Source organism: Staurois parvus, unplaced genomic scaffold, assembly GCF_062004578.1.
Source record: "Staurois parvus isolate SC_StPar_1 unplaced genomic scaffold, SC_StPar_1.0 ptg000232l, whole genome shotgun sequence".
Lineage (NCBI taxonomy): Eukaryota > Metazoa > Chordata > Amphibia > Anura > Ranidae > Staurois > Staurois parvus.
The window spans coordinates 6,266,324-6,281,148 of record NW_028318028.1 but is presented as its reverse complement, the minus strand read 5'-3'; the positions used below and the strand labels follow the sequence as shown (position 1 = coordinate 6,281,148).

General features: G+C 42.6%; 1 protein-coding gene across 3 annotated transcripts in view; it reads right to left on the bottom strand.

Moving 5' to 3' along the window:
* Positions 1-14,825, bottom strand: part of LOC149460293 (major histocompatibility complex class I-related protein 1-like) — a 125,518-nt gene that overhangs the window by 34,210 nt on the left and 76,483 nt on the right. For 2 of the 3 annotated variants that reach the window (XR_016313087.1, XM_089679827.1), the window contains exon 6: positions 3,352-3,630. Coding sequence is in view for 2 of the 3 variants with exons in the window: in XM_089679827.1 (XP_089535953.1) it covers positions 3,352-3,630 (279 nt within the window). In the remaining variant the exon portion in view is untranslated. Of the gene's footprint in view, positions 1-3,343; positions 3,631-14,825 lie in introns of those variants that run through there. The other variant, XM_089679828.1, reaches the window with a different exon arrangement.

The window sequence follows — 14,825 nt, the reverse complement described above, 5'->3', positions numbered from 1 at the left end:
TTCCCGCGATTGACGGTGATCGCTGACACAGAGCAGGGCTGCATTGTTTACACACAGCCCTGTTCTGTGTCAGTTCTCTGACAGCTCGTGACAAGCTGCAGAGTTTCTCTCCCTCGATCAGCTCCCCCCTCCCTCCCCCCGTCCAGTACACACCCCCGCCCCCTAGTAAAACACTCTCCTTACACAGCAAATTCTAAAAATGTTAACCCCTTCCTCCCCAGTGACATTAGTACAGTTTCAGTGGTTTTTTCACTGATCACTGCATTGGTGTCACTGGGGATGTCAGTGACCCCAAGTCAGTTCCCCCCCCAGTGTCAAAATGTCTGCCGCAGTCCCGCAGTCCCGCCATAAGTCGCTGGTCGCCGCCATATGTCGCTGATTGCCGCCATATGCCGCTGATCGGCGCCATTATTAGTATAAATAAAAATTAAAAATCCCAGTATCTTTCCCGCCATTTGTAAATGCTATAACTTTCACGTAAACCAATTAATTTACATGTATTGGGATTTTTTTTAGCAAAGACATGCTGCAGAATGCATTTTGGCAGAAATTTATGACTAAATTTGATTTCTGCATTTTTTTTTTACTGGACATGTTTTATAGCAAAAAGTCCAAAATATTGTTTTTTTTTCCTCAAAATTGTCAGCCTTTTTTTTTATAGCGCAAAAAATAAACACACAGGCAATCAAATACCACCGAAAGAAAGCTCAATTTGTGGGGAAAAAAAGGATGTAAATTTCATTTATGTACCGTATTGCATGACCGCGCAATTGTCCGTTAAACTAGCGCAGCGCTGTATAGCAGAAAAATGGCGTAAATTGCAGTATTTATACCATAGTTTGTAGATGCTATAACTTCCACGCAAGCGCAATCAATATACACTTATTGGGATTTTTTTTACCAAAAACATGGAGCAGAATACATTTTGGCCTAAATTTATAACCAACTTTGAGTTTACTATATATTTTTTATAGCTGAAAGTAAAAAATATTGTTTTTCTTCAAAAGTTTTGGCCTTTTTTTGTTTATAGCGTGAAAAATAAAAAGCACACAGGTGATCAAATTACACCAAAAGAAAGCTCTATTTGTGTGAAAAAAAGGGCGTAAATTTTGTTTGGGTGCAGCATTGCATGACCGCGCAATTATCAGTTGAATTAGTGCAGCGCCGAGTAGCAAAAAGAGGCCTGGTTATTAAGGGGGGTAAATCCTCAGGAGCTCAAGTAGTTAAATTAAATCCATATAATAGTGTAAACACAATATATATATAAAAAATGAAGTGCACCCATAAAGTGATAATACAGTGAAAATAACAATCAATATTCAATGTGCAAAAAAATAAATATAAGCATGATTGATGATAAATGAGTGATAAATAAATCAGTCTCTGGTGATACTCGTGAAAAATCCCAGGTGATGTGAACTTCAATTCCCAGTGACTTGAATAATGATTTTATTATGCACTCACCTCATACAAAGCCTATGAATAGGCTAAAAACGCTTGTGTTCCCCAAATGGGACTATATCCTTGAATTGCACTGTAGCAGAAATGGTGGTTGCTCCTGAACAGCGGAGCAGTAATGGTGGTTACTCCTTCAATCGTGGCTCTCCTCTCCTGCCACTATCCCCACAAAGATCTCTCGCTCTCTTAATACACTGGAGCACTCCTCCTTGGTATATCCCTCAGTATAAGAAGAAATAAAGACATAGTGTCTTATCCTTTTAAAAATGACTACCTTTAATATGTGCCCATTACACTCACATATAAAAACAATATTAACCACTTGCCCTCCTGAGGATTTACCCCCCTTAATGACCAGGCCTCTTTTTGCTGCTCGGCACTGCACTAATTCAACTGATAATTGCGCGGTCATGCAATGCTGCACCCAAACGAAATTTATGTCCTTTTTTTCACACAAATTGAGCTTTCTTTTGGTGGTATTTGATCACCTGTGCGCTTTTTAGTTTTCACGTTATAAACAAAAAAAGACCAAAAATTTTGAAGAAAAACTATATTTTTTACTTTCAGCTATAAAAAATATATAGTAAACTCAAAGTTAGTTATAAATTTAGGCCAAAATGTATTCTGCTCCATGTTTTTGGTAAAAAAAATCCCAATAAGTGTATATTGATTGCTTTTTGTGAACGTTATAGCGTCTACAAACTATGGTATAGATACTGCAATTTACGCCATTTTTTTGCTATACAGCGCTGCGCTAGTTTAACGGACAATTGCGCGGTCATGCAATACGGTACATAAATGAAATTTACATCCTTTTTTCGGTGGTATTTGATCTCCTGTGCGTTTTTATTTTTTTCGCTATAAAAAAAATGGCTGACAATTTTGAGGAAAAAAAACAATATTTTGGACTTTTTGCTATAAAACATGTCCAGTAAAAAAAAAATAAAAAAATAAAATTCAGTCATAAATTTCTTGTAAAATTTTACTTGTAAATTAATTGGTTTACGTGAAAGTTACAGTGTTTACAAATGGCGGGAAAGATACTGGGATTTAAAAAAAAAATTTATACTAATAATGGCAGCGAGCAGCGACTTATGGCGGCGATCAGTGACTTATGGCGGCAATCAGCGACTTGTGGTGGGAATGCGGGACTGCGGTGGATATTCTGACACTGGGGGGAAACTGACTTGGGGTCACTGACATCCCCAGTGACACTAATACAGTGATCAGTGAAAAAAAAACCCACTGAGACCGAACAATGCAGAAGAGCTGAAGGCCGCTATTGAAGCATTCTGGTCTTCCATAACACCTCAGCAGTGCCACAGGCTGATAGCTTCCATACCACGCCGCATTGAGGCAGTAATTGCTGCAAAAAGGGCCCAAACCCAGTACCGAGTACATATGCATGCTTCTACTTTTCAGAGGTCTGATATTGTTCTATGTACAATCCTTGTTTTATTGATTGCATGTAATATTCTAATTTTCTGAGATAGTGGATTTGGGGTTTTCATGAGCTGTAAGCCATAATCATCACAATTATGACAAATCACGACTTGAATTATCTTGCTTTGCATGTAATGAGTCTATCTCATATATTAGTTTCACCTTTTAAGTTGCATTACTGAAATAAATGAACTTTTGCATGATATTCTAATTTTTTGAGTTTCATCTGTATGTCTGCTGCAATGGAGTCTGTCAGGAAAAGGGTAATAGTTCACCAGGTATGTAAGTCATTGAAGCTCATCTACAACACTTAGCCAAAACTTCAAAGCATTTTTATATTATAAGTAACTCATTCACAGAAAAGTAACTTTAAGTCATTTCAATGTATGCATCAGAAAGGCAAAGAGCTACTTGAAATGCTATGTTGTTAGCTTTTTCTGTTTCACTTACCCCATTTCACACTGAGAGTCTCATCCCCCAGACTGCTGTGGTCCACATGACAGGAGTAAGTCTCTCCCTCCTTGGTTGGCACTTCCACACTGACTCTGATCTGATAGGTGCCATCAGGATGGGGGAGAATTGGAGTCATTTCATCTGAAGGAACATGGTCCTCCCCATTCCTCTTCCACTTCACATCCACAGGTCGGGGGTGAAACCCGTACACCAGGCACTGAAGTCTGGTCACACCATCGGACTGACGACGGCCCCACACCTTCACCTCTGGGCGCACTGAGAGAGAGAAATAAGGTATGATAGAGAAATATAAGAAAACAATACATGGACATATATTTTGTCTAATCTAATTTGCAGATTCTCAAAGACAGGCAAATGAAGGAATAACATCATACTATAGCTCCTTAATATTATTCCTTTGGTTCACACATTGAGAGAGGAAGATTTGTATTATCTGTGTATTCATATATTCATCCGAATATTCATCTCTCAGCACACAACAATTTCAAGATCACAAAAGAAAATGTTCTCATTAAGGACAACAAAAAGGGTCCATCTAGCAGTGATGAAAAAATGGAACAGAAAGCACCGTCCATCCACTATTGATGATCATATGTCCCATAAAGACATTGTTATTATAAAAATAATCAGCAAAGAGGTTGTATGAAATACCATGTGTAGCGCCCCTCTAGATAGTCAGGGGAAGTTCAATTTTCAGTTAAGAGGGCTGAATAGCAGCCTGGGAGTGATGGTTAGTCGGGTCGAGTTTTGGTCAAAGCTGAGAGGCTCTGCAGGTCAGTTCCTAGATACCTCCCCCTGCTCTTGAATCTTGGAGAAGATTCTAGAATCAGTGGGCAGGGGTGAGGAAGGGCTGGCCTGCACACTTGGAGGACCTTAGCTAATCCCCAAGCAGGAGGCTTGGCATGAGGTCAGGGCAGCCTTCACATGTGGTGGAGCCTGCTCAGTAGTAGGAGAGTTTGAGTGGAAGATGAAGTGAGAGAGAGGCTGAAGAGCAGGAGCCTGGGAATGTGACCAGTTGAGAAGGGGCTCACCTCCAGGCAGTGGAGCTGGAAAAGAAGAAAGCTCAGGACCTCATCGGTTCTCAGAGCGAGGACCACCTATATACCAAGGAAGGAGCTGCCCAGAGGACGGCCTGGAAGCAGCCACCGACCCAGCTGCTCAGGAGGACTGAGTGAGTAGCCCTACACCCCCTGGTCCATTAAGGGGTAAGAGCACTCTAATGGGAAACTGTATTAACTTTCTACCCAGGACTAGCTTACATTTAAAGTGGCATGCACTGGATCCCCTGCCCAGGAAATCCTTCAGACAGCTGGATAGAGGAGTATCTGGGGTGATACACTAGAAGAACTTTGCTAGCTCTCCAGAAGAGAACTTTGCTGTTTAAAGAGATTTGTACATGGTTCCAGGAAGAATGTTCTCAGCTGCTGTTCTCTTGGGCATTCCATACACCCCTTACCCCATTCAAGTTATTCATCCCCTAATAAAAAATAAAAAAAAAACAAGCTCAAGGACTGATTGCTGTCTCCTGGATGCATGTCTGTGTGGAAGATGCATTTTGCCTGACTGTGCAGAACTATAGGAGGACCCAAAACTTCAGCAAATCCTAAGAGGGTAGTGCTACACGTTCCTTTCCCCCCTTTGAATCCATAATACAGTATCTCAAGGAAGTGAGTACACCTCTCACATTTTTGAAAATATTTTATATCTTTTCATGTGACAACACTGAAGAAATTACAATTTGCTACAATGTAAAGCAGTGAGTGTACAGCTTGTATAACATGTAAATTTGCTGTCCCCTCAAAATAACTCAACACACAGCCATTAATGTCTAAACCGCTGGCAACAAAAGTGAGTCCACCCCTAAGTGACAAGGTCCAAATTGGGCCCAAAGTGTCAATATTTTGTGTGGCCACCATTATTTTCCAGCACTGCCTTAACCCTCTTGGGCATGGAGTTCACCAGAGCTTCACAGGTTGCCACTGGAGTCCTCTTCCACTCCTCCATGACTTCATCACGGAGCTGGTGGATGTTAGAGACCTTGCACTCCTCCGCATTCCGTTTGAGTATGACCCACAGATGCTCAATAGGGTTTAGGTCTGGAGAAATGCTTGGCCAGTCCATCACCTTTACCCTCAGCTTCTTTAGCAAGGCAGTGGTCGTCTTGGAGGTGTGTTTGGGATCGTTATGTTGGAATACTGCCCTGCAGCCCTGAGGGGATCATGCTCTGCTTCAGTATATCACAGTACATGTTGGCATTCATGGTTCCTACAATGCTGGCAGCACTCATGCAGTGCCAGACCATGACACTCCCACCACCATGCTTGACTGTAGGCAAGACACACTTGTCTTTGTACTCCTCACCTGATTGCCATTACACATGCTTGCTACCATCTGAACCAAATCAGTTTATCTTGGTCTCATCAGACCACAGGACATGGTTCCAGTAATCCATGTCCTTAGTCTGCTTGTCTTCAGCAAACTGTGGGCTTTCTTGTGCATCATCTTTAGAAGAGGCTTCCTTCTGGGACGACAGCCATGAAGACCAATTTGATGCAGTGTGCGGTGTACGGTCTGAGCACTGACAGTCTGACTCCCCCACCCCTTCAACCTCTGCAGCAATGCTGGCAGCACTCATACGTCTATTCTCAAAGACAACTTCTGGATATGACGCTGAGCACTCAACTTCTTTGGTTGACCATGGCGAAGCCTGTTCTGAACGGAACCTGTCCTGTTACACCGCTCTATGGTCTTGGCCACTGTGCTGCAGCTCAGTTTCAGGGTCTTGGCAGTCTTTTTATAGCCTAGGTCATCTTTATGTAGAGCAACAATTCTTTTTTTCAGATACTCAGAGAGTTATTTGCCATGAGGTGCCATGCTGAACTTCCAGTGACCAGTATGAGAGAGTGAGAGTGAAAACACAAAATTTAACACAACTGCTCCCCATTCACACCTGAGACCTTTTAACACTAATGAATCACATGACACCGGGGAGGGAAAATGGCTAAATGGGCCCAATTTGGACATTTTCACTTAGGGGTGTACTCACTTTTGTTGCCAGCGGATTAGACATTAATGGCTGTGTGTTGAGTTATTTTGAGGGGAAAGCAAATTTACACTGTTATACAAGCTGTACACTGACTACGTCACATTGTAGCAAAGTGTCATTTCTTCAGTGTTGTCACATGAAAAGATATAATAAAATATTTACAAAAATGTGAGGGATGTACTCACTTCTGTGAGATACTGTATGTCATCAGTTTGTGGAATTAGCAATGGTTATGCTTCTCAAGAAAAAAAAAAAAAAAAACTGTGGCTGTATATATGTAACATTGTATTGGAAATACCACACTACTGTTCCTAGTTAGAAGCTTTAGTACAGTACAGTGTACAGTAAGTACAATTTCTCAATTTGACTTGCTATTAGCGTGCAAAAGTCTTTTAGTAGAGCAAATCTCTAAAATATCAAAAATATATGATATGTAGCTCTATCCTTTGTAATGGCAACAGGGAAGCAACCAAATGTAGCACTACTCCCTTAGGATATGCTGAATTTTTGGATCTCCCTACAGTCCTGCACAGCCAGGCAACATGCATTTTCACAAACGTGCATCCAGGAGTCAGTAATCAGTCCTTGAGGTTTATTTTTGTAATGTTATTAGGAGAATTGAACTTGGATGGGGTAAGGGGTGTACGGGATGCCCAAAAGAACTGAGGGACTGGGACAACTCCCTGATCTTTGTACAAGTGAGTGCAGCACAGTCTTTTCTGGAGAGCTAGCCAGCATCTCCTGTAGTACCACCCCTGACCCCAATGTTCCTCTGGCTGCATAGAGGAATCCCTGAGCAGGGGATCCAGTAGCTGTCACTTTAATTAACAAGACAGTCCCGGGTGGTGGCTAATCTGGTTTCCCACTAGAGTGCTCCTTCCCCTATGTGGCCCATGGGGTGCAGGTCTACTCACTCAGTCCTTCTCGAGTGTTGCTAATGGGTTGGTGGCTGCTACCAGGCCTTTTAGCTGGGCCGTTCCTTCCCTGCCTCACAGGTGGTTCTCTCTCAGGGGGCTGGTGAAGTCCCACACTTTCCCCCTTCTAATTTCCTCTGCTTTTAGTGAGCCCCTCTCCATCTGGGCCCCCTCATAGGCTCCTGCCTCTAACCTCACATCCTCTCTATCTTCTATCTGAACCAGGGGAGGACGGACTATTTGGAAACTCGGGCACTGCCTGGTACCCTTTTGATAGGCTTTTTTGAGTTTGGGCAAGGACACAGGGGCCCCATGATCCCCTATTGCCCGGGGGCCCCATGAGTTGTCAGTCTGCCCCTGATCTGAACTCTCCTCCAACTCTCCTGCAGTTGAGCAGACTCAGTTACTCCTAAAAGCTGTCCTGGCCCCCTGCCAAGCCTCCTGTTGGGGATTGGCCAGGATCCTATAAGAGTATAGACCAGCCACTCCTCAAATCTAACTACTGCTTCTAGATCTTTCTCCAAAGTTCTAGAACGTGGAAATTCCAAAGGACTTGTCTTCAGAGCTTCTCAGCTATGACCCAAATTTGACCCCTGCTAGCTATCACACCCAGGCTGCTACTCAGCCTTACTAGCTTACAATGGAACTATAGCTCCCCCTAGATAACTAGGAGGGTGCTACACATATATCAATGTGATTTTAGAATTGCCAACCCAAATGTCTGAAGGTTCCATTAGGGAAATTTTATTTTTTTCCTGGGTTTCGACAATTTAAGTATCACAGTCATCCAGAAGAGTCATTTTTTATATTTGAGCTGACCATTGCTAATCACATTGTTTGTTAGTTATATTTAACTGGACATGTTCTGTAATGTTAAAGACATTTTGTAGCTTATCCAAGCCAATTCTTCAGTTCTAATGAGTGTCAGGAAAATTATTTGCATTCCTCACTGCACTGCACTGCATATACAAAGTTACTTTGCTTGTGTTTGGGTGTTGGGTCTTTTGAAAGTACAAGTTCCTGTCTCTTTCTATTCCTGAGATTGAAAGACTCAGAGATGTGATGTTTGTTAAAGTGTTACTGAACCCAGTATTCACTATATCTGGTCTCCCACAGTACACAGAACATGTAAACATAATCATTTTAGTAAATATAGACTGCTAAATACCTTTCCTCATCAGTAGTATATGGTAGTCTTGTGATTCTATCAGTGTCCAGCTGAGCACTGGCTAAAGCTTGTAAGATGTAAGAGGGAGTTTTCATTCTCCTTCGACTGCCCTAGAGGCTGCATGTCCCTTGACCCTCTCTCTGGACAGTGCTGATTGGCCCTTTGCTAATCACATGCACTCTCCCAAAGGGGGGAAAAAAACTATCTGGCAATACACACCAAAATGAGCATGTGCAGAGTGACTACTAGGACTCTGTACTATCAGCAGATGGATTGGGGACTGTGGAAGAAGGGGAGGATCAGAGAAGACAGGATCCGTTTTTTTTTTTACACAATGCAAAGGATTAACCCCTTAGGTTCCACAGTGAGTATAACAAGCATGGTTTACTGCATATACAGGCCGATTTTCCTGTTGTGGGTTTGGTAACACTCTAAAGATCCTCATTTTTTTTTCAAAACTCCAGCTACATTGGAATGACTATATTACTCTGTGTGTTTTGCTTCTCTCTTTGCTTTATGATTCTGTGTTATTGTCATGGATTAGAAAACCCACTCCCACTAGGGGTAGAGAGGCTGACCAGGATTTTGTGTGGCAGTCGAGCTTATATTGATGAAAGCCACGGGGAGGACACAGAGTGCTTGGCCAGCTGCTCACTTAGAGGAGGAGACAATTAAATACACTGCCTGGTCTTCACAAGAGCTCCTAGAGGTGGAGATGTTCTGCTGCAGATAATGTCCAGGTTGTGGTCCTCCAACTCACCCAAGCAAGTCGAAACTGAGAGTATGTAAGACACTGTTGCAGTGCTGGGTTAGTGGGTACACCGCATAACAAGAGAACATACAGACTGGTGTAGACAAACAGAAGCAAGTGAAGTGAAAAAAGGGAAAGAAAGACAAGATGCTGTGAGGACTGCACAGGGTAACAAGGTAGGAAACAAAGGTACACAAGATACACAAGCATAGGATCACAAGAAGGGGTACACAAGACTAGATGAGGAGGAGCACAAAGGCAATGCAAACATTAGGGATCACAAGAGAAACTAGTAGCACAGGAATCACAAAGTAATACATTTTGGATATGTTTTGTTGCATGCCAAACCTTGTCCTTCAGTTGAAGAAGTGGAGCCTTTCATCAGTGCTGATAAGTGAATCTTTTGTGTTTTGCAGCTGATAATTTAAGATCACTCTGAACTTGAGACCAGATCTGCTTCATATTCTTCTGCAAATCATCCAGTGCAGGAACTTCCAGAGCACAAGGTATCAGCAAGAGGATATGTGGCTGTTTACCATAAACCAGGGGGTCAGCAACCAGTAGATTGTGATCTACCTGTAGATCTTGGTCAGGTGACTGGTAGATCACGGTCAGGACTTGCTGACCTGCCATCCCAAAGCATCAAACAGAGTGCAATGCAGGGGGACTACTTGTAAAGCTGGATTTGTAGTAGGGAGCAAGAGCCACATAAGTTGAGATCTCCTCCGTAGTGCTGGATCCTATGCCCTGTCTTGGTGGGCGTAGCACCTGCCAAGCATGACCCATTCAAGTGAATGAGGCCAATCCGCAAGTGCCCTGCTACCTTGTACAGTACAGCAAACAAGGGGTTTAAACAGGCAGTGGTGTGTTGCTTTCTTACCACCTGCTTTCACCCCTTGAACCCCACAGAAGCATGCAGTTGCGGCGCACTTGCAGAGTGGCCCCATTACACTGTATAGGTCTCAATTGACAGGCGTTAGCACCCACCAAAAGCAACAGGGGGTGTAATTACTGCTGCAGCATGTGTACACCTGTGGCTGCTGGCTCAGCAGCTAAAGGGAGTAGGGATTGGGGGCAGCAAAACTGTGACTCAACTGCAGGGTTGCCCACTCCCAACTTTACATGTTAACAAGCCCTAAGGGTGCTACTGCCAAATGCAACTAAGGGCTCATTCACAAGTGCAGCAGGCACTGCTGCTCCTCTGTGAAGTGATATGAATGTGTTTGACAGGTGGTGAGGAGGCGATATGTTGCCTCCTCAGCACCTAATTTAAACCCATGACTGCCGTGCAATGCGGCACGGTAGTACGGCAATTAGAGACTTAAATCAGGTGTGAGTAGGTGACATTGGTCAACACTGTGCCCAGTGATCTTCTCCCATGTTTTTCAGATAGATCTCCACCTCTTTAGGTTTGCCTAATTTGTTCTTTCAATCTCTGCATTGGATTGCATATGAAGCTGAAGGAAATGTATGATTACCCCCAGGGATTCACAGAGACCTCTCCAAAAGCGCAAGGTGAGTTGGACCCCATGGTCGGACACTAGGGTAGTTGGCATTCCATGAAGTTTTAAAATCTCTCGAATAAGGATTAGCACTAAAAGCAGCTGCCAAAGGAAGAAATAGAAGATGTATGAAGTGGTATGATTCTCCAAGATGGCGAATCTATCTACGTCTATCCAAATTATGGTACAATCCTCAGATGGAGACAGATCTGTAATAAAGTCCATAGCCATATAGCACCAAGGTTATTCTGGAAAAGGCAGTGGTAGAAATGTCCCTGCAGAAGCTTGAGTAGGAGACTTGGTCTGTGCACAGATTTGGTCTGTGTCCAGGCTACCAGGCCACGTGAGAGAGAGGAGTAAAAAGGTTCTATGGATCACGGGGTGTCCAGAAAACTTAGAAACATGGGCCCAGCATAAAATTTTGGTGTGTACTCAACGGGTACAAAAGTTTTGCCAGGAGAAATGGCTGGGAAATGGCTGGGATAGAGGTCTGGGCCAGGACTCAAGTAGGTAGAATAATAAACTCTGGCTTAATTAAAGGTTTCTAATCTTGCATGTCAAATGAACAGGAAAGACTATCTGCATGAGAATTGGCTGTCCATGGTTTGACAGAAAAGGCAAAACCAAACTGAAAAAGGAATAAGGACTAACAAGCCTGTCTAGGATACAAGCAAGGTGTAGACTGAAGGTATTGCAGGTTCTTATAGTTCGTATATATTGTGATTTAATCAGGTGAACCTTCAAGGATGCATTGCTATTCTTCTAGGTCCAGTTTTACAGCAATTCTCAATTTCTGATGAAGTAGTTTTTCTCTGCTGGGGAAAATAACTTTGAGAAAAACAGCAGGTGGCTGCCTAGTTCCACTAAGGTACTGAAAAAGGACTGCTCCAACTCCTGCAGAGGAGGCATCATCTTCAGTGGGGAAAGGTTTGGTAATGTCTGATAGCACACAGATATAGCAGGGCCAGAAAGGAAAGCTTGTTTTAGTGAGTAAAATGCTTCTACTGATTTGTGCAACCAGTTCTTGGGATCATTGTTTTTCCAAGTATGGGCTTTTATTGGGGTCATGGCATGAAGTAGAGGTCAAGAAGCTGCTTATATTAGTTGGTGAAGCCCAAGGAGTTCTAGATAGCATTTAGGTTGCTAGGCAAGGGTCAGTTGGTAATAGTGGCAGCCATTTCAGGGTCCACGAAGAGTCCATCCTTGAAGACAACTAAAAAGGGCACTTGAGTGAGTTTAAGGGAACACTCTTCTTCTTTAACATAGAGCCCATTTGTCCTGAAGATGCTGGGTGTGAGGTGGACATGCTGTCTGTGCACAGAAAGATTTGGAGAAAACAAAAGAGTATATCATCCAAATAGATGGCCACACAAATAGAAAGTCCTGAAAGAACTCATTCACAAAATGCTGGAAAACTGCAGGGGTTTTGCACAAAGGGCAATACAAGATATTCAAAGTGATTGTCCCTAGTGTTGAATGCAGTTTTCCACTCATCTCCTTCTTTTATGTGAATCAGACTGTGAGAACCCTGCAAATTTATTTTAATAACATTTGAGCCCCATGGAGATAGTCAAACAATTCAGAAATGAGGGGCAATTGGTGATGGCTCTTTATTGTGATGGCGTTCAGTCCTCAATAGTCTATGCAGGGGCGAAACGAGCTGTCTGATTGGATGCTGCAACCTTGGATGCCATCTTTATTGAGGGCAATGAATAGCACTGGCTCACTTTGCATGCAGTTGCGAGGTAGATAGTGTAGGGACAGGTTCATCACTGGATAGGGAGAGTGCAGCAGCGCTAGGGAAAGTATCCTGTGGAGGAGAGACAAAGTAGGAGATCTGCTGCTGCTCCACTGATCTGGGACTTGAGTGACCTGAAGACTTCTGCCAGTCTGCAGATGTGCCGCACCGCTACTTTGAGTAACAGCCACCCTCTTCATTCAGAGGCTATTGCCGGTTCAGTAAGCAGCAGTAAGTTAGATACCAATAGTTGGCTCTATCACATTACCCCTAGTCCTGATATAAGTGAACTGCGTATGAATAAGGTTCTGCTGCCACAATTCTGGGATTGCTGAGTAAGCTTCTGCCATTTCCTTGGCACATGTAATTGCTGTTCTGTTGATCTAATCACAACCGCGCCAATTACTTGGTCTCTGAGTGTCTTTCCTCCACCTCAAGTACCAGTTGTGTGGCCCCGTCCACAATCTTTTTTACAAATAGGTTGCTTAGTTTGATTTAATCTGCCGCCCCAGCTGACTATACCTATCATTAAACATATTCCCTCCTTCTGCCTATCCTGTATAAAAAGGATCTGTATACTGTATTGGGTCCAGTCATGTGATCCTGCAGATCTGTGTAAGGTGGTCTTTACAATGGCTCTAAATTCCTGGGATCTGTGATGTCACCCATAGGCTCACATGACCCAGCTGTTGTTGGCGCTCCCTCCTCTCCCCTATAGCAGCTGCTCACTTACACAGGGAAGCCAAAGCTTAGGGATCACATGACCAGACTGGATTAAAAATAGGGAAGTATATAGATCTTTTTTTAATACATGGTGGGCAGGATAGGTAGGAGGAGGGGGAGGGAGTTTTTAAAAAAATATCTATGTTTAGGCTTCTCTTCCATTTTGTTTTTTGTTTAAATTTTTCCTTATAATAAGACAAACCACACCTACACAGAAGAAGAACAATGTCATACACAGACCAATACTAATCAACAAAGGTTTGGATGAATGAAAATAGACTGACGTTCTCAGAAAAAATCAAATCCTGTCAGTGGTGCAAAACTCATAGCCACTTTCTAAAGTTCTGGCTTAAAGGCTAAGTTCACCTTCTGAACACGTTAGATGTCCCACCCATGTTTAGGGTGTAACATGTTCAGCAACCTCCCCCTGCACCCCCAACCCCCCTTCCCTGTGACAGGGGTCTTTTAACCCTGCACCCGCTGGAACATTTTAAAATCAATGTGGATGTGCAGGGCTCCACCCACATAGCTTCGTCAGTCATTCACAGAAACTTGTGAATGAGAAAACTACAAGTCTGTCACTGCAGCAGATGACTTGTAGTTTTCATTGAATTGTGAGGGCATTGATGAGCTCCCTCGTAGTCCATTCACACTCCCTCCAGATTGCAAACTGACAGACCGTACAGCGGTACAGGCTGAAAGCTGGAGGGAAGGGGTGCAGGAGCCTGAAAGTGCACCTGTAATATGCTGATCATAGGTGAAATACTTTACAAACTCCAGTTTAAAAAAAAAATGCTAATTTTTTTAAGCTGCAAAAAATATGTTAAAAAAATCATAATGGTGAAGCGCTATGCTTGGAAATGATCATAAACAAAAAATGTGATAATAAAGTGCAATAAATGAATAAATAAATATCGAAAATGTATATATTGCTGATAATCCCACACTATTGATAATGTGCAAAAACTGCTGTTCCCAATTCCATAAATAATGTGCCACTCACAGTACTGACTAGACTAAGGTCCACATACCTCAGACCAGATCAGATAAAAATAGAAAATAATTCATATAAATATATTGTAAAAATGAATTAAATCATGATATAAACAAGTGCAATAAGAATAAATAAATAACACAGAGGTAATAGATGAATATAATATCACAGTGATAAAGTGTTGATAAACCCACACTTGTGATAATGTGTAAACACTTAATCAATTATATAACTGATATGCCAATCAAACGACTAACCAGACCAATTTGTGGGATAAACCAGTGGTGTGTTACTAAATCTAATTCAAAACAAAGTGACAAGTGCTCAAGATATACAGCATAAATATATTCACAGAGATGCCGTCCACAATAAAGTGCAAACCAATGTGTGCAAATAATATTGGTGTGCAAATATGCAAATAAAGTGCTTCACTTCTCCACTCCAAGCTTGATATGTGCTCTGGTGACACTCTAGTGTATCTATCCTTAAGTGACTAGAGTGCCTCCTTAACTCGACCCCTAGGGGCCACAGCTCATTTGGTTATCAGATGTTCCACACCATGAGGGATCTCAAACACCTGGCTTCACTGGCTCCACAAAAAAAATGTGCAGTTC